At 42.8% G+C, this 22,981-nt stretch overlaps 2 protein-coding genes across 3 annotated transcripts in view; both read right to left on the bottom strand.

Moving 5' to 3' along the window:
* The window catches only part of SH3PXD2B (SH3 and PX domains 2B), a 516,634-nt gene that overhangs the window by 233,203 nt on the left and 260,450 nt on the right, over positions 1–22,981 (bottom strand). The window lies entirely within an intron of this gene.
* The window catches only part of ERGIC1 (endoplasmic reticulum-golgi intermediate compartment 1), a 56,033-nt gene continuing 35,182 nt past the window's right edge, over positions 2,131–22,981 (bottom strand). For both annotated transcript variants that reach the window (XM_052685091.1, XM_052685090.1), the window contains exons 4-10: positions 21,324–21,418; positions 20,577–20,701; positions 17,842–17,946; positions 13,842–13,902; positions 12,715–12,815; positions 9,925–10,047; positions 2,131–4,192 (exon numbers count right to left, since the gene is read on the bottom strand). In XM_052685091.1, the coding sequence (XP_052541051.1) occupies positions 4,085–4,192; positions 9,925–10,047; positions 12,715–12,815; positions 13,842–13,902; positions 17,842–17,946; positions 20,577–20,701; positions 21,324–21,418 (718 nt within the window). In that variant the 3' untranslated portion in view covers positions 2,131–4,084. The remainder of the gene's footprint in view (positions 4,193–9,924; positions 10,048–12,714; positions 12,816–13,841; positions 13,903–17,841; positions 17,947–20,576; positions 20,702–21,323; positions 21,419–22,981) is intronic.

Raw genomic sequence — 22,981 nt, forward strand, 5'->3', positions numbered from 1 at the left:
AAATTCATGGGGTGGAAAGTTTCAGTATTTAATCTTTGCTAATTGCCTCAATGCATTTCCAAACACTTTGTGAAGCAAGGCTAAAAGGAAATTAAAGAGAGGAAGGACAAAAAAGGGTTACTCAAACATCGAGTGAGCGAAGCCAGAACTGAGCTGCAAGCACAAATCATTCACACACCTCACAGCTCATTCAAAGAAACACATAATAAGAGGTGAGGACGCTCGGTGCAGTTCAAGCCCAGCACTGGATGTCCAGACATGACTCAGTGCTGATTACAACAGTGCCTCGTGGCAACTTTCCGCAGTGCGACCTGGCCTGAAGTGATTTCATTGTGTGATAGCGCTCAATTCATTGAAATAATAATTAATAACAAACAAAAAAACCCTTTTACGTTGATTTTGCAATGGCAGTGCAACAAGAAGCCAATCCAAACACAGAAGAGTTTTATTTTTCATTACAGAACTAAAAAAAAAACCAAAAACCTAATAGTTTATTAACATAAGGTTGCAAATTAAAAGGCAGATGCAAAAAATTCTTAATAAACTGCACTGTAAAAATGCAAGATTTGAGCTTTACACGCTGCCTTGACACGGGGCAGGACAACAAACCCTGCCTGTTGAGAAATACCCCACTGCCACACTGCAGCTGAACCTCCAGACGGCTGTTCTAAAGCAGGTACTGCAGACATTTCCAGCTCCAACAGTTCTGCGTAGCACACAAACAAAAAGCAAACTTAAACGAGAAATATTCAGGAAATTAATTCTAACCATTGCCATCTACACTGCAGATTTTGCTTTTTACAGAGCAGTAGCTGAATGCAAATATTTGATAGATCAAACATTCACAAACACACATTTTTTTAAATTTTCACCCAATTCCTTTTGTTTTTCCCCCAAAAGCTCCTCAGCAGCCCACACAGTGCCTACACCCTACAAAGCGCAGCTCTGCAGCTTTCCCACAGCCACAATCCTAACTCCAGCACTGCAAAGCATCCTATACTGCACTCATTCTCACTGCATGATGCCCCGTAGCTTCAGAGAGGTTTATTTAAACCAGAATAAACACAAGCTGTACACGTTTTACTTCCTACAGGGTTATTTCTGCTAGAAAACCACAAATACTTCTGTCAAAATACTGATTTGAAGGAGCAAATCCAAGCAGATGGATGAACACCTACAAAAAATGGGTTTCCTTCCACTACGGCTTGAAAACATTTTTGCTTGCATTGCTGTTCAAAGCGCACCTATGCTCATTTTGCCCCTAAAAGGTGTTTGAGACTAGAAGTGAAATGCAGCGGCACGTATACGCACGGGGCAGCCCTGCTACAGCAGTAACCACCTCGCCTTCACATCTGTACAGATTAAAAGTGAATCCTTCTGCAAACAAGTGGTGCAGCAACATTATGTGATGCAGCCGGCCACATGCGAGGGATAAATGTGCCGCAACGTACAGCAGAGCTCAGAGTCAGCCTTGGCTCAGCAGCACTCAGAGGCTTTGCCCTGGCTCAGAGAACGAAGGTGCAGGCTGTTTCTTTTGCCAGAACTTGAGTACAATTTGATTTCTACGTTTAGCAAAAATAAAAAAGTGATTTATTACATCACTGCAGTGGATGTTTTGGCAGTGAAAGCAAGCACACCGACGTATGCAACTGTTATTTCCAAAAAAAGCCAAACAATCTCAGTGATCTGGTTTAAAGAACTGGCCTGGACTGCACAGAAGGCAGCGCTACATCCGGAGACAGGAGGAGGAGGGCAGAAAAAGCACGCTGAGGGCATGAGACACAGAGACATCTGCAACCAGTTCTGAGGAAATCCTGAAGGGGAAAAAACTTCAGAAAACTAAGAGCACAACCCACTGTGCTGGAGATGCCTCCACAAGACGTTAAAATGGCATCCTTGTAATCCACCAGGTTCACAAGGTACGAGCAAAGAGTCAGCAAATTCAAGAGGGAAAGACAAGGACATTTTTGCTTTAAGCTTCAGTTGGTGGCAGTGGATTGGAGGAAATCCTTCAGGCGGCAGCAGCAAGAATTGCAATGGAAAAACCCCAGGCTGCCAGCAGGCATCGCTGCCACCTCGTGGGAACCGCTGACGGACAGACGGACGCACAGCGAAATGAAGACAAACATCTCATTTTCAAGTTGATTTTTGTAAATGGAAAAAATGTATAAAATCTATCCGTACATTAACAGATACAGGAAGTTACACAATCCAGTTTACACCTAAAGGAACAGCAATCAGTCCATAATAAGAACAGGGAATAATTCCAATGCTGCAACTTGTCAGAAGTCACTACAGGGCAGAGAATGGGTGTATGTGTGTGGGGGGAGCTTGTTGGCTTTTTCATTTTTCTTTTTTGGCATGTGTGTGGATAAAACTGGAGACCTTCCCTGCTTCCAAAGCAATGAGACAATTTCAACAGATGTGTATTAGGAATACTTTTGAAATGCATCTGACTCTAGCATTAACACTGATAATTCAAAGATTCGTATTATTCCAACACGATGTTTGGATACTTTTGCCTCTGGAAAAGGGCAATGGACAGTAGATTCTACCCAAGAGAAATCCTGCACCTGTCTTAGAATTTATAGCACTGATTGAGGAATTTTATCCATTCTGGAACGCTTAAAAATCCATGTATCCTCAGCTCAGACACATACAAAGCATGCAGAGACAGTTACTAACCAAGGAACATCTAGGAGGCTATGGAAAATGGACCAGTGGGCATTGGTCTACTTTGTAGTGAACTCACATCAACCATTGCATGCAAGCCGCACCTGGCAACTGTTCTCCCCTTGCACCTAAAGTTACTGGAGGGTTCAGAAGACAAGGCCTGAACAAATGGGCATGGAAGTTCAGTACCACTTGAAGGAACAGAACAGAACAACTAGCAGGGGTGTCTGCGGGAATGCCTGCCCCGCTACTGCTGTACCTGTGGGCGAACAGCGTCAGTGCAGGGCTCAGAAAAGATGCCTGGCTGAATCGTAAAGAAACAGGTAGGCACCTTAAACCGTGGACAGACTCCTGTGTTGTACAGGTGTATTCAATACACACACACAAAGCAAGACAGTAAGCTGTGCTCACTCACTCAGAAGGCTGCACCGCTTTTTTTCTGATCACACAGAGTGGAAAACTGCTTTTAAAATAACAACACTAATAACAGTGCAGAAGTGCAGAGTCCAGATTACTGGGTGGTCTGTGCTTAAAATAAAAAACCAAGAAGAAAACCAACAGAAGAAGGAATAAAAGCTAACACTGCAAAGACAACTACTCCCTTTCAAAGCAAAGGCCACATAAAACTGTGTTGCTCAGTTTGGTTTTTACTTCATGCCACCTGTAAACACAAGACTGGATATTCAGTTTCCGGGAAGAAATCAAATCACTTTTACATCCAGAGGAAAAGGCTCTCCTCTGCCTGGACCACAGATTATCCAGGAAAAGGTAGCTGGGCCATGGTCTCCTCCTCAAATTTGTTCATTTCACTAAAAAGGTCATATCTGAACCAAAGAACTTTCCATAAAAGCACAAGACATTTCTTGATGTAATTTCTGCCCTCTGTCTCTAAAGCCTGCTATGGGAACTAACACTTTCCATTCCTCACCAACAGATACATCACCTTTTTGGCACCAAGGGTGGAATTTCTTCCTAATGTATAATTCTCCTTTATATGTAAGTTGATTGTCTGATCATGCAAATCCAACAAATTCCAAAAAAGTGCCACAAGACAGCTTAACTCTTTGCAATCTACTACCTAGCTTGTATACTGCCATAGGAACATCCCCAAGAAGATGCTACTATCCTTACTTAGATCTGACAGTGTGTTTCATATAGGGCATTTCAACTTCTCTTTCTGGGGGTACAGAATCGAAATCCAAGACAGGATTGCAGTAATTTTTGTTATTTTGCTCTCAGAGCTCTGAAATGCATGGAGATTTCTTCAATTAGTTGAAGAGGTCTTCACTGAACAGCCTGATTAGAGAAAAACGCACTGATTCAATCAAATAGAAAATAAAGACAAAAACAGGTAGTGGTAGGTTTCTCAATCTTTGCTCCTGTCCTTGAAGACTAGTTTAGAGTTTCACTGCTACTGCATTTTCCCCAGCTGGATCTTCTTCCAGGCTTCTGATGCTGTGAAAATGCAGGAGTCCAGGATCCCAGCTACAGTAAATGTTCCCCCAATGATGGCACATATCTGAAAAGTACGAAAGAGAAAAGAAATGTCAGTGATGAGGCAAACGTTTACGCAGCTTGAAAATGAGGGGAAAGATATTGCCTACTGTAGGGAGTCTTTTGGAAGCACAGTAAGAATTGGGTAATAGTACTGGGGTTGTAATTACATGATACTCATTCAGGAAAACTCTTCTGTACAGTGGAATAACTTAGTGCTATCTGGAATCACTGTAGCCTGAGCCAATCATAAAACCCAGCTCCTAAGAGAGTACAGAATGAATCCTGTTCCTTCCTAAACTCCACCTAACAGAGCTTTCTAGAAGTCCAGTGTTGCTCATGTATTCCTACTTCTGTTTTCTATTATAAATATCACGGCCTTGTAGTCTTTTCCCTATTTCACAAGATGCAGCACTTGCAGACAGGCAAAAGACATTTAAATAGTATATTAAGGATAGTGACTAACAGAAAAGCGTAGCTACCAACGACACCTACAGCTAAGCCTGTCTAACACTTTCCATTACAAGAGCTGCCACTAAAGCACTGCCAACTTAACTGTTTGTGGGCCAAAGTTTTCCATACAAGATGTCTTGGGTAGCATTATAAATATATATATATGTATAAATATCAGGAAAAACACAGAATCATTTTCAAGAAGACAGTTAGGGAAAAAACTAGAGTCCTGATTTTCATAAACAGCTTAAGTCAGTTCTCAAATGCTAGAAAAACACCAAAGTATGACATTTCAAACTAAAGGTGCTTCTGCTCGGAGCACCCCAAACCAGAGGGCACCAGTTCCAGATTTCACAACACACTGCTTCCCTTCTTTTAGTTATGAAATAAGGACAATGCCAAAGCTGTCTCCCAAGGAAACTGTGAAGGAAAATGCTTTAGAAGTGTTTGATACTATGACGATAGCTGTCCTTGTGGACACACACAGCTTGTGTGCTGGACCAGGTTCACACAAAGCACCTGTCAGTAACAGCCCTGTGTGATGGGAAGAAATGCTGCTTACAGGGTGCTGCCCCACTGTGTGCACTGAACAGGGCTATGCTCACATGGAAAGTATGATACAGACTAATGTATCCTAATAACGTTTAACAGCCAAGCTGTAATTACACAAGGCCTGGCATTTCATAACGCCCACATTTTTGCCTTCATAATTGCGGTGCTCTTTGAATTTGGTCTTTCACACGTAATTCGTGGTGCAGGATTAGGTGGCTCTCAGAGCAAGAGACACTGTGCCAGCGAGGGCAGGGCAAGACACAGAGCTTATCTCATGAGAAGGGCCTGCCTTGGAAAAGGGGATCTTGCTATGATCCAGGAGTTGAGAGGGAGAGCAAGGAAGCCCAGATTAGTAAACTAGAGCAGCAGGGGAATTCAATGCAGCTAGGAGAGAAGGAAAGTGGAGCCACATTGGACCTACTGCGTGTTCCCACAGAACATTAAATCCCACAGGCAAAGTGACACAGAAAAGAGTAACAGAAGAGCAAGAGCATTGGGTTCAGCAGGAAGATTGCAGTGGCAACAGAACAAACAGGTCATTAATGCTGAGCGAAGGCTGCAAGAAATGCACCCCTCATTTACACGTCTATCTATAACTGTGATATTTGTGCTCAGTGAGCTCAGTGAGATGCAGAGAAGCAGCAGAGATAGCAAGGCAAGGTAAACATGACTTCTGCAGGAAGGCTGGCATTCCAGAAGATAAAGGCTTCAGGAATCAGAGCACCAGCCGGAGGCAATGCTAGCAATTCTAGGGGACAAGCCCTCCATGCTCCCCTCTGCCTGCTGTCGTCCCCCCCCCTCCCAGCATGATGCAGGGTGACTTTTGGGGGAAAATGACAGCAATGGAGTTGGGTTATTTCAGTTCTGGGCAGCTCAGCTGATGCAATATTTACCGCAAACAGAAAGACTGTCCAACACTAAGATCATATGGTAGGAAAATCTGATTTCAGTGCAGCACCGTGGGGGGAGGAGGAAACAGAAAAAATATATATTCATCTGCACTGTACTGCTGTGTACTGCACAGTGTTTATGAGTCACACACACCTGGCATTTGCTTGGAGCCTCCCAGCACGCACACAGCTCTGCTTTGTTGCGACAAAAGCCGGCAGTGCTGGGGTTGGTCTCCAGGTCAGCACAGAAGCTGCACCATCGCACTTCCGAATCATCACCATGTGAATGCTCACACAGCGCTGCTCCTTCGCAGTGCTGGAGGAAGTCAGGCATCATGCACTTATTCACATTGATTCATATTTTATACTGGGAATGATGGGTGTTTGTCCCTGTGAGTTTGATTCAGGCCTAACCATCAAAAGAAGAAGGAAAAGGAATACAGAAACGTAATCACTGCAGAATGGAGAGATCATGCCATGTGGGATACATAGGAGGCTTTTTAACAGAGCATTATTTCTGTACAGAGGCTGGTGTGCAGGCTGAAGGACACCAGTGGGTATATAGGAGGAAATGCAGCAAGACAGATGACAGCAAGGCAAAAGTTGGATATGTGATTGTGGAACTTGTCCCATAAGATGTTTTAAAACCTGAAGATGATTTTAATGGTCAAAGGAGACCTGTAGGAACACCAGGTAATTCCTGCTATGGTAAGCTGGAGAATTCCACCCAGACATTTCTGGCTGACCTGCAGCACATCTTGTAGAACACCACTATCTTGGCTTTAAAAACTGCATGGACTGAATCTGTGCTACCGGCTGGCAACAAGTCCCACAGTGGAAATAATTCTCCCCACAACCATTTTTTTCCAAATAGTTCCAGCTTAATTCCTTTCATACCAAGCAGGCTGACCGCTCCTCTCATATCAGGAAAAAATCTTCATTTTTCTTTTGAATTTTGAATGCTTCACCAGAAGTTTGTCTCATTTTATCCCTGCTGTCCCCTTCCAGCCTCTTTCATCACTGACCTCGTGATAAAGCCCTTCTTTCAGCTTGGCCACTTATATGAATGAACTAATTTTCAGCAGCAAAACTTTCTCCCTTTCTCCATAACCTCAACCACAAATCCATGGACAACTTCTCTTTACTGGGAAATACCTTAATTTTAAGCAGTATCGTTTAAGAGGCTCAAACTCCTGTGTTTAACACTGCACCAGCTGTGTGTGGTTTACCCTGGGATCCATTGCAAATTCACCATGTGCATCAGTGCTTACACTGACTTACAAGCAATATTCTTACTTAGAACTGAATTTTTTTCAAGCCTGGCATGTAAAATAAAATAAATCCTAAACCTTTGCCTTTGTCCTACACAGGAAGCACCTCTAGCGTGGTACAGAAAATGAGAATAACTCTCCATACCACAAAAACCATGGAGCAGGCATGAGTCTGAGTGCTGAAACACACAGCACAGTGGTTCAGCTGGGAATACAGAAGACCAGGAACCAACTCCAGGCATGGCGCCCTGAGCGGCACTGAACTTTTTGGAAGGCAAATGTAATACCAACAAAGAGCATCAGATAATCTCCCCAGCAACAGAAACTCCTTTGCCTTTTATTGAGCAGTCGATACACCTCTCACCTGACTGCCCCACATGGGACTGTTCCTTCTTAGTGCCCCTCCAATATCAGTGCTTTTGACCTGACAGGCAGCCAGCCACACACTGTACTGCATTTCTAGCGCTGCTAATGCTTCTTTTAAACCCACAGCAGTGTCCCAACTTCAGGACACATTTCAATTTGCTCTGCTTCCCTAGCAAACAATCTGTTCAATGAAAGATGCCACAGCACCCACTCCAAGTCTGTGTGCTTTTTTAAATTAAGCAGCTGCTGCTCAGAAATAGATTATGAGCTCCCACGGCTCCACTGAGCAATGACTCCAGATGCCCCAGCACATCTCTGCCTGGGCCAGGTTGCTGCAGCCTGTGTTGCTGACCATGAGCTGGTCTCCAGAGCAACTGTGATGCAAAAGGCCACAATGGATACACAGGAAGGGGCTAGAGCAGTGGAAAGGACAACAGAGTAGATCGTGTCATCAAAACAGGGCAAGGAAACCTAGGACAAAAGGTGCATTAATCACCTGCCACCCTGCTTCCCTTCAGCCTTGTCTTTACCACCTTCAATACTGTAAGCTTAACGGGCAGCACACGCACCAAGCCAAGGCTGCCCTAGTGTAAAACACTCCCAGTCTAAATGAGTGCAAGAGCAGATCTTCTGCACCAGGTGAGCCATGCTACACCATATCTGTACCAAGGATCTGCCTCCACGTCAGCCACCTCTGAAAGGGGCCTGGCAAAGCTGTGCACAACACTGTGTAACAGCTCTGCAGATATTGTCATCCATACGTCTCCATAGGAATGATGTTACACTGGAATGGCCTCAAGTAAGCTGCTTCAGATTACAGCCATTTAAGACCAAAGTAGATAACAAACAATTCTAAAACTCTTCCCTAGCAGTCAAGGAGGCAGCACACAACTGCCAAACCTTACAGACGGGACAGGGCAAAGCTCTGGCAGGGTGGTATCAAATCCAAAGGTCATTGTGGCAAACAGTGAGAAAAGCCACTCCTGTGGACCCCATATGTGAATTCTGAAGCATAGCATCACATTCAATGAAGACGTCATCTATATGCATTCAATGCAAGCAAGGGGCACAACAAAGAATAATGCCAGCTATTTGTGACTTCTAAACACTGTTCCTCTTAAAAACACCTCCACATTTCCACCCCCAACAAGAAGCTCGAGAAAGCTATGAGTGTACACTGTTAGGGAAAGAAGTAGAGGCAGTATGAGATGCCAAATCATAAAATGCTGATGTTTGATCTGTTTTAAGATTACATTTTGAAGCCCGGCAGACATGCTAAGATGACAAAGTCTTAATAGGTGACAGGTTTTGCTTTAATACCAAGACCTCTTTGTCTTGGTATTTGTATATCCCAGGGATCACACACATCTCTGATGTTAAGTGAAAGGAGCTTAGTATTCATCAAAAGCTGCAAAATCAAAATCTTTAAGTGCAACACAGCCATACTGTTTATATGTTACTATTGACACAGTCAAACTGTTTAAAAGTCAAAATCCGAGGACTTATTTCAACCCACTTTTTAGCTACTTTACATTCTACCATGCCTCACTAGCACAAGAGACCACAGTTTATATTTTAAGCCAGTATCCTCAGGACACATTTTTTAAAGATCTGGAAGATCCTGAAATAACTTTTTGCCTAGTTATCAGTTTGGACAGTACAGCTTTGCTACAGATACCAAGATCACTATTGCAGGATGTTATCTGGATGGATCAGAACACAGCTGGTAGGAAAACACCTCTGGAATGTTATGATGTAGCTCTTCTCCACTTCTGCCTGAGAGCAGACACCTGGAACTGGCATACCCATATTAAACCAAGCAGCCACACCGAGTTAAACAACTGCCCTGTCTTCTCTGCAAGTCAGGCCTCGTCATTAGTGAGGCAGCTTATTGCAGCCTGCTTTACTGCATACCTCATTAGTTTAGTTCCAAGTTTCTGGCATGTTGCAATCGTGTTCACCATACCTAGACAGAGTTTGGCGCTTCTGGAATAGGATAATTTTCTTTCTTCTTGTGCCTAACTATTAAATCAAATTGCCAGAGTATAGGATTAGCCAGTTACCTCACTTACACTTCACAGCACTGGCGTGGTGATGTACTGTTTCATTTCAATCGTGTCACAATACCCTGAAGCAGAAACTCAGTTCTTCTGGGAAAGTAAGGCTTGGAAGAGAAATGGAAAGCAGGCAGGAGAAAGAAGAACCACAGGCTTTGAGTAACTCACCGATGTGATAAACCTGTACAAAGGCTGTCGCCTCTCTGTGTATTTCACCGTGATGGGACTCAAATCATAACGAAACCAGATGGCTGGGATAATGCGGCCAGTGTGACTGTAGGCTACGTACTCCTGGAAAAGAAAGCAGAGAAAAATGACACAGCACGAACAATCCCATTCTGCATACAGTGCCTGGTCCCTAATTTACTGTTCTGTACTAAAGATCAACTGAAGAAGTAAACAATTAACTCTGGTATGACGCTCCTTTCTCTATGCTTATCAAATGGGAAAGCAATTTCTTCATATTCTGACTGTGATACAGCTGGGAACAGAGTCATGGTGCTTAGCAGTAAAGAGCCTGTCACTGATTCCTCCAGTGTAGATCTGCTCTACTTAAATACGAGGTTGTAAATGGTTGTAGATGAAGTTTTTGTACTGTCAGTATGTAAATCATAACAAAAATACATCAAACAAACAGAACTCAGCAACAACCTGAAAATCCCTGCTTGTCTGTGCACTCAGAACAGCAATCAGCAATTCCTGTCTGTGAGACCCTCGCACACTGAAACAAACGTGAATGCTCTGCCCACTCAGTATGAATTATGTAGAGCAATTTAAAACGAATCCTCTAAAGACCCATTTCATACATTTGAAAATCATGCTGAAAACCAGAATGCAACTACATACAGAAAAAAACCTGTCAAAAGGTCCCAAAAATACTGCAAGCTGGCTGAAGACAAACATCTTTAGATTTCCAGTGATGACCTTATTTATTTCTGTAATAACTGCTACAGTGCAATGTATCAGCAATGGATCAATACCCTGATAAATCACAGAATGCAATGCTAATGTAGAACAAACACTAACATCAGCTTAGCATCAATTGGCACAGCTTTCAGAGCTAATATTTTGCCTGTGCTCTCACTTTCAAGGATTAGGGCATTGCTTTCAACAGACAAGAAAAAAAAATCTGCTGAGGAGTCAGCACAGAGCCAGCAGCACGTGCACAGCACACCCTGCAACTTTACCCAGTTGTTCTTCCCTTCTTTTATCCCTATGAGAGGACTGCCAACTCAGATGACCTTTTCAGTTTCAGTTCTCCTTCCTGCAGAGGCAAAGACAAGCTCATATACTTTGAAAAGATGAAGAAACAATAAGCACTAGAACACCCATGAGCATGATACAAAAAAGACAACTCTACTCTCCACGGGCTCGGAGGGAATCAACGAAACAGCATCAATCTCCTTTATATATATATATATATGCTGGTCATATATAACTCCCAGATTTCCCTCTAGTCTTTTTTTTCCCCTGAAAGAAAATAAAAGCAGCAAAACTGTGCTGCAATGTCCAGTTTGAGTGTTTCCAGCACTCTTATTGCAGACATTCTGCAGTGCACGTTAAGATAGTGGCTATTTGGGTAAGTGGGGAAGCAGACCTAGAAGGTAAAGGGGGAGAAAAGACAGCCAGCCACACCTCCTTCATCTCATCACACTAGCCAACCTATGGCAGATTGGCTTCCAATTTCTGTCTCCCACTGACAAGTACAGGAGTCAAAGACTAAACACAGTGATATGAGAATTTCTATCTTTAATGAGAAACTGCAGAAGCAGCACTGTTTTTCCATGCTTCCATTTTGACAGAACTGGCTTCACTTTTTTTTTCCCTCTCCCCTTTTCCCCACCAACAGTTCTGCGATGAGTCAGTCTTGGCTGAACTTACAACCGTAATCACAGAAGTGTCAAGAGCTCCTGCTGTCTATTCTCCAAATTGCTTTCAGAACTTGTGTCACAAGAGTCTTATCAGAACAGCAATAGTGACATTAAGCAGAAAAAAATATATCGTAAACTGAACAGAGAGAGACATCCAAATCACTGGGACACACTGTACCAGCAAATCCCAAAGCTGCAAGACAGGAACACTAATCTGAGAACTGGTCCATAAGAGCGGGTGCTTGAATCTCAGCTGTGACACATCAGTAGTCATAGACAGTAGGAAAAGATTCTAGACTTTCACTTAGTACCTGAATAGCAAATTGTTTTTAATTGAATGAGAAATTTTACCTTGATAATTAAATAGGGTCTTTTCCCTCCAGCCTCCCACCACACTTTGTTATGAAATTTCCTTATATCTATTTATTGTAAATTTCTTCAAGAATCATAAAGTTACAACAACTAACATAATCCACTAATAAAGTAGATGATGTTTACTGCTAAGTGTTACGTATTTGATGCTGCAGATACCACAGATAAAAAATCCTTTAGAAAGTTACCCCCTTGGTCAGCTAAACTGGCTGACAGTTCTGTAAGCCAGCTCCAGTGTCATGTTTTGATAATTTATTTGTCTGACACATCCATCACAATTGAGACTGTTCTGTTAACAAAACTATGTGCAAGTACATCCAGCTGGATTCCAATTTCCGTTCAAACCCCTCTTAACTCAAATCACAAGAACTGCAGCACATACAAATCCTCCACGTACCTTACAGAAATCTACATTAGCTAAACATACACGACATATTCAGGAATAACAACACTGTACTCTAAAAGAAGACCAATATCTGCTCTGACTTGTCCTCTCAATCCTAATCTTAGTAAGCACCAGCACCAGGAGCAACAGCAAGCCCTGCTCTCAAGAGCTTCAGTTCCTCCTCCTCCCAGCAGAGGCTACTGCTCACCTACAAACAAATGTACATGGCTGTAGAGCAGATGTGTAAGAGGAAGGAAGAATGGTGAATGAAGATCCTCCATGCATCCACTGGGCTGCAATGAGGAGCTTTTCTGAGAACTGCTTCTTTACCTTATTAGCCACCGTGTATTGGTAGGAGTATCGCTGCTTCCCGCTCATGTCCTCGTACACTGTTGGGACTATCTTCAGTATGTAGTCATGGGAGGCTAGTGCTGTGCTCACAGAAGGAAAGTAAAAATCAGCATTCAGAGAAAGGAATCACAGCCTCCATGACATTCCAAAAGCAAACGAAAACATGTAAACTGACAGAAAAGGTATCTCCTTCCTCCTTATGTTGTACATTTGGGTCACCTGAAAATTCCTACCTGTTTGTAACCATAAATGATTGGCACCACAAACAGCTGTCCTGGTGAGATCAAGCCTAGCTCATGTTAGAATTGCAGCTCACTCAGCTGCTTCTGACAGAAAGTGCTGAGGCACCACACTTGCATGGTCCCAATTCTTCTGAGCATCTAACTTTACTTCTTTCTCTCCCCTCCTTCTCCCACAGCTGCTTAACAACTGCTCAATCCTTTTTCATTACTTAAATGGCTAGGGCCATTTGCTATTTTATATCTATGAAACAGTTTTGAAACAGAATTTAAATTATTTTTATGCAGAATCCTTTTGGTTAAGTGTAACACAAAGATGTACAAGAGAAAAAAAAAATGCTGTCTAGCTTCAGGAGCAGCCATAGAAATTTTGTTCCAATAAATGGACAAGAGTAATATCCTGTAGAAACCTGAGGAGTTGAAGGAGAAAAACTAGAGTGAGTTGTAGCATGCACTTGAAATTTGGTTTTTTTGTTGCTGGTCATGAAGGAGAGCAGTGAAAAAAAATCTACCCTCCCATTTTCTGAGTAGAACTTAAGCCATGAGCAAACTTACAACTTAAGAACAAGGAAAACTTTTAGTTGTGGTTTCTGGAGCACAGGAGAGCTATAAGAATATACTGTGGATTTAAAAGAATGTATCTGTATTCTACAGCAGATGGTTACTCTAAAACTGGAGAAAATAACCAGATTGCAAGAGGGCTCCTCTTCTAATACTAGAGAAAATGTAAGTGACAGTCAGCAGTGTCTGGACATTTTAGTTATAGAGGCAAATTAAGGACTTCTGGATACATCAGTGTTGCATGACCAGCTTTGTTTTACCTCCTGAAGAGAGAAGCTAAGGTCTGTAATCACCATGAATACATACGATTTGAGCTGAGTTTGTCTGCTCCCTCCAAGGCGTTGAAGGCGCCATGAACATTCTGGACCTGGAAAGAAGAAAGACACGTGAATAAACCCTGCTCTAACTTGGCAGTGACCTTTGCTTCTCTATCCTATCCTGTTACAAGGAGATCAGCCCGATTCAGCCTTTCCAAAAACAAAGCCTCAGTGCAGTAGAAGATGACTTGAAGCATTTCTCAGTGACTGCCAAGCAAGGGTTGGTTCCAGAGGAAAAAAGTTGATTTCTCCATGTCTTCAAAATGAAACTCCTCAAAGCCACTGCAAAGCTCAAGGAATTGCAGCTGGAAATGGCCAGTTATGAAACTTCCATAGAGATACTACTTAAGAGCTTTGCATAGCTAACTGTGAAATTTACCTATCAGGCTGAAGGGAAATAAATGGGAATTGGATTCAGGATAAACTCTTGAGTCTTCATGCAAAGGTAGCTCGTGTCAGAGCAGTTTGGCTTGCACAGCTTTGCACATCAGCCCTGCCCTCACACCATGCACAACATGCCCTTGGAGAAGAGAAGGTCACATGCCAACACGGCCATCCATTCAGCTTTTCCTGCAGTTGGTCCCAGGCATGCAAGTATCTGTTTGCCCAGAATAACAGGATTTCCACTCCATATCTTCCACATACTCTGATCATCTGGAATCTAATATCAACCAACAGAATAATCAATTTGTGAACTCTCTTCACAACAGAAACCCCACAGCAAGAGCTGTAGATCAGAGGTTGCATCTTTCACAAAAAAATACAGCAAGCTACAGAGAAAGGACATATACATCCACAACCTAAAGATTCCTGTCCTTAAACCAGAAAATAGGGAAGAAACATTCAGAAGAAGTATTTGGTCATGAACGTGTGAGTTGTGATGCCATAAAACTCACCAACAGGGCAATGCATAAGGATTTCCTTCCCAGGTCCTCTTAACAACTAACAACATGTGGATATATTTCTCTGATCCTAATGGCTGTTTTACTGTTCTGAATGCAATGGAGTAGGTGATGGTTTGGAGGAAGCAACTGACCTAGTTTCCCAGACAGAAAACTAAAGACACAAAACTAATAGCAAGTTCAACTTGCAAGGTTGCAAGGTACAGAGAAAAATAATCAGCAGAACCTTCTACAGCACCTCCCGCTCTGCAGGGACTTCAATATTTTACATAACAGTAACCATCTCCAAACTATAATTGCAGATTCTTTACTTGGTTATTATACATACACAGTGTCAGCAGAAAAGCTTACAAAGAAAGACAAGTCACCAGACTGGGCTACAGTATTAAGATCCACTCTCAGTGCTGCTGAGAAGTAGCTTACTGCGTATCTGAGCTTGAGATGTTAAAGTTCCCTTAAAACACTCTAACAGTAAATATTTGAGCTGCTGCTCAGTAAACAACTTTGTCTGTCCTGTGAGGTATCTGCATATTTGGGCTCATGCTTTAGTTCCTGGCTCCCCAACATCCATACTTCTGTTTACATGTAAGAGCTGTTTGATCTGTTGTCTCTCTGAACAAGTTTGCAAAGCTCCAAGTTACAGGCTGTCACACAGACACTGCCACCACTGCCATCAGGTCCTTTGCTGCACCTGCCTCTTCTGCCTTTGCAGCACAGATAGCATCTGTAACTCCCAGCCTGACGTATTACCATGATTTTCCTTGTGGAATATTCTGGATTCCCTTTAAAGTACTTGCTGCCATAGATTGCTAATTAATCACTGTGCTACAAAGTGCACAGGTGCATTCCTTGGGGGAACATTAACTTGTTTGTACCTCATTAAGTACCTGGAGGGACTTCAAGAAGCAATAAAACTTTGGCCACAGTAACAAAATTGCTTTGCAAGAGAAAACAATCAAGGGTGGATAGCCAGGCGTTCTCAGGACTGTACAGTATTAGAGGCCAAATCCAGTGCTTTGAGCAGAAGTATTGGAAGCAAAGGAAGTGAATCAGCTGTTCACTAAAGCCAACACTTGGTCCTCCCTCAAGACAGACCTCCACAAGATACTTGCCAGGCCTTTCAGCACCCTAGGCTTTAGCCTCTACAAAGGCATTCAAAGATACACAACTTGACTGATCAGACTGAGTCCAAGAGCAGGCTAAAAAATCACTTGTACTTATACAACTACAAAGGAAAGACCTCTTTCAAAGGTTAAAAACTACTGTTTTTCATTGCAGAAATCTAGCACTCAAGAGAATTTTACAATTCCACAGAATCACAGGGGTTGGAATGAACCCTCCTACTTTACACATTTCTTTGCTTGGTTACCTGTCATGCAATAACCTTCTGGTCTTTGTTTACATTAGGAAAAAATCGACACAAGGCCTGCCACTATTATACATTAGTTATTATGAAGAACTGAAGCTCATTCAATGCCAGACAAGATTTGAATCTTTATTTCAAACTGACTGTTCCTTATGTACCTTAGTGGATATTTCTGGCAAAGCAAGCAACATCCTACAAAGAACAAGGTCTCAGCATTTGACACAAGCGAATGAGAGAAGCTCCTTACTCCCTTTAAGAATATGAGCATGTATTACATCAAAGCAGGTGGAGACACAGCTAAATATTTAAAGATGTATCTACATAGCTTTAAAGCTCTCCATACTTGCTGGCTCTCTACACTGCTTGCTGAGTCTTGATAGCACCTGTTTAGTGAACACAGCCTTCTTTAATTTGTACTCTTAAACTTATGTTTGCCTACAGGATCAGCAGCACCTACATGCCAGACAACGAGTAGTTATTCTGGGCTTTGAAAAAACTAATCAGAGCTTGTCCAAATCATGAGTCAACCACACATCTGCTGAACAGGTTTCTCACTACCAGCATGGAAGACACTTTGCTCCTTTGCCCCCAACCGTCCAAGCTTCTCATCTCAGTGATACTTATTTTCAGCACTGAGAACTGAAGCTATACCATGAGTTGGGCTATGCAGCTTAAGGACTCCATGATAAAACAATGGGCACAGTGCCTTGTAGCTTGATTTCCCACACAAACTGCACAACTGCCTATTAGCACTTACCTAATATTTCTCATAATCTCAGTGTGCTTTACAGACATTAAGCCAAGCTTATTTATATGCTAATATTTCAGCGTTCCCACACAAGATATTTCCTAAAAGAAGCCGGGAGCAGAGTCAGAAGACTACAAAGCAATGCTTAGACTTGTTAGCATGAAAAAGGTTTTGGAAGTGGGTGTACAAGAAGCAGACTAATGAGACGTCTGTGCTGAGGAAAGAAGATTACAGAGAGACTACGGGCAAGCAATGTTTTGGGTGAGTCGCAAACTGGGTGTGCACATACACAGCTCCCACCTGTGATGCTGGCTCCTTGCAAGTAGGCTAGAGAAGTGCTGTAATCTGCCCTCATTGAGAAATCAGGAATTATTACATAACTTGCAACACCTGGTGAAACTCTATCCACAGGGCAAGTGCACACATTCAGCTTCTTCCCAACAGGGAACAGGTGAAACACAAGTCTAGCTTGTGTTTCACAGAACAAATTTGACTACTAGGTGTCTGCTATAGAAGTATGGTGACGTACATTAAAAAGAACTTGACTGGTGCTATGGTAAGACAGTAGACAGCACACATCTTCCCTCAGTATACTCCATGCTACTCTGCAAAGGAGGTCAAGATACACTTGCTAAATTAATATTAGAAACAGTACTGCATGGTTTTTTACAGAGTCACTCCTAGCAGGAACATAACCACAGTTTTCCAAAGGCACTTTCAGTTTCAGATGGAGTAAGCAAAGTTACTCTATGATGAACACCTTTCTTCCCTGAAGTAATGGCATGCAAAGTTAGCAAACTCTTCTGGACTGAATGCATACTGCACGAATGCCAGCTTGCCTACCCAGGCAGCTCATTCTTGTCCTCCCACACTGTACGTGGCCCTTCCATAAAACCAAGCAATCCAATATCAAAGTTACTGTAGTTGCATTCAATCCCCTAGAGACAGGGAATTTTCAGGGAAGCAAACTCACCTGTAACTTGTCCCCAAATGAGAGCTTGTGGATGATGTGAGTCATGTCAGGATTCTGAGGCTGTGCAGTGGCACTGTGTGTTGACACGTGAAAGTTACCAGGGACCTAAAATTAGTCAAGACAAGGAAGACAGGATTTCTCATTTTATCCCTCAAGGCATTGCTAGGCTTTGATATGAAGTCAAAGTGCCTGGATCCATCCAGCCTAGCAAATGGTATCACTTAATAGTAGACAACTTCTGGTACGCTGCAGAGAGGCTCTGAAATGTCTTCTTTCACTTGACCAACACCACCATACTGCACACAGAGCAAAGATCTGTTACATCCCAGGAGTCAGGCTCTCATTGCTACAGCTGCTGACTAGGAAGTGACTCCCAGCTCTAGGATTCCTAACACTTAAGGCTATGTCTTTCTTTCCCATTAAAATACAATTCAAGTCACTCTATAAACAACTGCTGAACATTGTACTGCCACATCTCACATTTGTAAATGGGACCACTGTTGCAGAACATCCTAAGAAAGCTATGCATATATTTTTTTTCTCCAATCATAAGATACCTCACATTTCAGAAGATTGGTGGCTTTCTTCATATACAAAACCCATTCTTACCCACAAAATTTTGGGGGTATCCTGTACAAACAAAGCCAGATCTTCATCTTCTAGTCCTGACTTGTAGCTGGCTTTTAGCTCCTGGTTCTCCCAGTACAAGATTTTCTATTTGCTTCTGTTTTCTGCTTTTAATTCAGGAAAATACAAAGTTTTGAAAAAGTACAGATTTCACCTAAGGACTCAGTTCCAAGGCAGAAAATGAGCACTGGTGTCATTCTAACTGGATCACTCTAGCACGCACAAAATTTTCAGGTCACTACCCCTACACTGTGAAGTCTTTCAACAAATTCAACTCAATCACTGTTACAGAGGTGCAAGACATTTTTCCTAGGGAGAAAGGGGTTGGAAATTAAATGGTCTTGATTTGCAAAGCCTTGAACAACACTAAGAATCAGTCTCAGACAACAGCAGGAAAACAATTGCACATCAGGTGCTCATTGTTCTCACTGTAGAGACTTCAGTGTCAGGCCCAAGGGAGGCCACATGCTGATTACATGTGCTTTCAGGAAAGCTAAATTAAATGACTTGATGTGTGGCAGTGCACTCTGGGAACACTTTCAGGCATGGACTGAAGCTGTGTCATCCACCAGCTCAATAAATAGGGTGGCAGTCTGCAGCAAGTACACAATGTTACCTTGTTCTCCCACTCCAGGTTTGATGCCTTGCCATGTACTACCACATGCCCAGGCTCTAATCAAGCCAAAAGTTACTCCTATAACTAACTTCACATAAGCTCTTTAAAAAGGGGTGTGTCTTTGTTATGTAAGCTTAGAGTCCCACAGCACAGTGTCCAACAGCCATGCACAGTCATGTTTCAAAGCAGGGCCACATCCCACTCGAGATGCTGGCTCACACAGGAGCCTGTAAAATTCCTGCCAAGGGACTGAAGACTTTCTTCCCCCTCAGATGTGAGATGCTCAAATTTTTAGAGCCAGAAGTCCTGGTGTACGTTCCCTCCTTCTAGTCCCAGCCACTACATGAGACCATGCAATTAGTGGTTTTGCACAAACGAAGTAGAGAAGGGAATTTCTTGTGTTCACATACAGCGGCTATTTTTTTTTTTTGTTTGTTTGTTTGTTTTTGAGCAGAAGTGACCATGTACACCAGAAAAAGCCACAACTGTTTTAGTACTGTGCTTTTGGGATTAGCAGAACAAGACCTACCTACCTTTGTAGAAGCCCTTTCCCAGTTTTGTGGACTACGAGCTGCCAGTAGTTTTGGCGACTTAGAGGTGAGGAAAGAAACATCATCTTTTTAATCCCTAATCTCTTCCATGTCACAGAATCAATAAGAGGTTCTGCCTGTTATTTTTAGATGAGATTTAACATGACCTGGGCGGGGAAGAAGGAAGCAGGATTTTGTAGCCCGTGGTACATGAGGAGGCGTGAATAAAGGGTGCGTCCTTCTGATGACATCAGTGGGCCCCACCACTGACTCCCCCACCCCACCTAGTCATCTCCAGCATTACATAGCAAGATTATTCAATCCTGAACACACCCATCCCAGAGAGGAGCCTCCTCCAGGCCTGGATTTTCATTCTTTGAGGCAAAGCATCCCTACAAAGCATGCGCACAAGCCTCGTGCATGTGTTCCAAACATCTCAGCATGGAGCTGTTTCTGTTATGCTGGCATCCTCTAGCAGGGAACATTCCTGTCATTCTGCAGCTCTTGGAACTAAAGAGCACTTGGATAGAGACATTGCCAAAGACTTCTGCATAGTGAGTCACATTTTGGAGGTGCAAAAGTCACGATGAGTGAACACAGAAGCCATTCAGCATTCATCAGGCGTTTCTACGTCCCCTGTATGTTAGGCTGCTGCATTCATAGAGACATCACTAGCCACAACACAGAGCCACTCTACTACTAAGGAATGCTATCTGGGTTACCTGTTTTGAAGATTAAGAATAAGCCTGATCTAACATGTCCCCTATGGCTCTAACTACACAGCCTCCTCTTCCCATATTGTTCTGCAGCACCAAGAGAATCAACTTCACCCGCTGATTAGGGACTCCCTAAATGCACTCCCTCAAGGAGAGACAGAGACACACAGATTTTCATAGCATTTTACAAACAGATCTTACAAGCATTTCCTGAGCCAGTTCAAGATCACCATCATTCCTACTCACCTTGTTGATGCTGAAATGTCCCTCGAATCTACAGCCATCCCCATTATTGAGAGGTATTTTCATCGAGTTGTCTATGTGACCCACTTCATGCCTTCCCATTTCATCCTGGATGTCTAGTCCAACTACTGCATGGGAGGGAGGAAAGGAGACAAAAAAAAAATAAATAATCAAGAGATAAAAACAGAAAGGTTGCATAGGAAAAGCATGCACAGCTTTTACAGGAAAAAAGTCCACATCATTTTCCCTGACACTTGACTAAAGTGCTAATAAAATAACATCATATGTCAAATACCCTTATACCAGAGTGAACTTTGTAACCAAATTTTGTAGACTGTTTATTTGACAGAAACATATATCTTATACCCTGTCAGTTAACTTCAATTTGAACTGCATACACAGAAAAACTTCAGGTAGACAAGGCAGATGATCTGTGAAAAGCCAACAACTGCCTGTTGTACTCAGTTACACATAAAACTTGGGAGGTTTCTGGCTCCCAGACACTATGTGGTCACTGTAAAAAGGGAAAGGACTTAGAATAAGGTAGCAAGGGAGGTCAGTCACTAACACAGGCTGCAGTGAGAGCACAGGGTCCAGGAAAACCAGTGGCCTGGCCTCACCTGGAATATGGAGTGATGGCGTATTGGCATAGGCTGCAGTGATGTGACATCCTGTTACAGAGGGGTCACTGTACAAATTCCGGCCTATTCAAATATGAATTAAAACAGGTAAGAGGAAGAAGGTACTCACATTCACAATGCAGATTTGGTAAACTGATGTTCAGATTCACTTCTATTTTACCTCCACTGTCTTTGTCTGGGTCGTCCACGTACAGCTCATTAACTCTAGAGGAAAGAAGACACGAGTGGGTCCACGCATATAGCTACTTTCCACGTGAGAGGGCCAAAAAACAAACCCCAAACAACCAGCCTTGTATGTGAAGTAAAAAAAAAAAAAAGAAAAGAGAGATTTTGAAGCACAGAGCAGAAGACAGCAGGGCATGCCACAGGGCACAAGACCCCCATGTGTGATTGACCACATCAGGTACAAAAGCTTTTTCTTTGCTTTCAATCATCAGCACTCCACTTTCGGGTGCCACGGTCTCCTCTTTCTCTTCTCTCTTACTTGCACCTTCCTCCCTTAGTATTTCATTTCAATCTACGAACTGTAATCAAAAGCAACGACTAAAATTGAGAAGAGGATTCAAATCAGGAAACAGATGGGATGAAACATCCTGGACAGCAGGATCTAACACTGTGCAACAGCCTCCCAAAGAGCAGTGATGTGCCAGCACTGTGGGTGCTACGAAACAGATTTAACAGAAGACAAAATAGAGATATAGAGCAAAAGGAATACAGAACTATAAATATTTATTGTTGGCACATACAATCCATCTGACAGCTAAAATATAAACCAAATGAACCAACGCAAGCACAGCCACATGTCCTAGAGAACACACTCCAGAAAAATGCACCATACTGAAGCAGGAAGATGTGGAGGGTACCCAACAGCTCCATCTCTATTGAAGTCTGAGACTGCTCAGTCTCAAGGAAGAAGATTTGAGAATTTATCTTTCAGCGTGATAGATAATAAAGGTATGGGAACTTATGCTCAAGCAAGCTGCATAAAATAAATTATCTTTGCTATTAAGAGCTCTGTGTTATTTCTGTTTAATGCTCAAAGTGTGTGAAATCCTTTGACAAGCCCTTGCCGAGTATACATGCTAATAGACAGACCAGACCAAGGGCAGCTAACAAGACAGAATCAAAGCGATTCTGTTCTGGTGATACATCTCTGGACCACAGTGAACTGCCTGCCCTGTGGATTCAGAACAAGTCTTCAGACTGAGAAACACACAACTGCCAATTTCTTTCCAAGTTAATTACTCACAGGTCAGCGAGGTTTGCAGACACTCATTTAAAACCAGCACAGCATTTGTCTTCAGCTTCACAGCCCTACCTTTCTCTGTTTTTAATTGGCTTGACAAGTTGCTTGCAATCATTACTCAACGTATTTTTCAAGTGATTAACAAAAATGACACAGAGGGAGTGGCGAGATTGCTCATCAGCGACCTAGTTAGAAGCTCCTTGGCTGAGCCTTCTCCTTCCAGGTGGAATGTGTTAAATCTTCTATGCATTCATCACTGGCAGACTAGGTAGTGATTGGGATTAAGTCATATGTCCAAATACAGGGGTAAGGAGTACTCCAGGCAGCAGAAGCATTACTCCTCCAAAGCACCACATCTCTCTCCTCCCTCCCAGCCTGCTTTCTCCCCAGCTCCTCACTGCCTCAGGTGTGACCACGAGCACCACAGCCAACTCCATGCTTCTGATGAAAGGGAGCATCTGTGTCAGGACTAGCACAGAAAGACTTCAGGTTTGGCACCTCAGCTGACGCAGCCCAGATCT

This window comes from Tympanuchus pallidicinctus, unplaced genomic scaffold (assembly GCF_026119805.1).
Source record: "Tympanuchus pallidicinctus isolate F22 unplaced genomic scaffold, pur_lepc_1.0 scaffold21, whole genome shotgun sequence".
NCBI classification, from domain to species: Eukaryota; Metazoa; Chordata; class Aves; order Galliformes; family Phasianidae; genus Tympanuchus; species Tympanuchus pallidicinctus.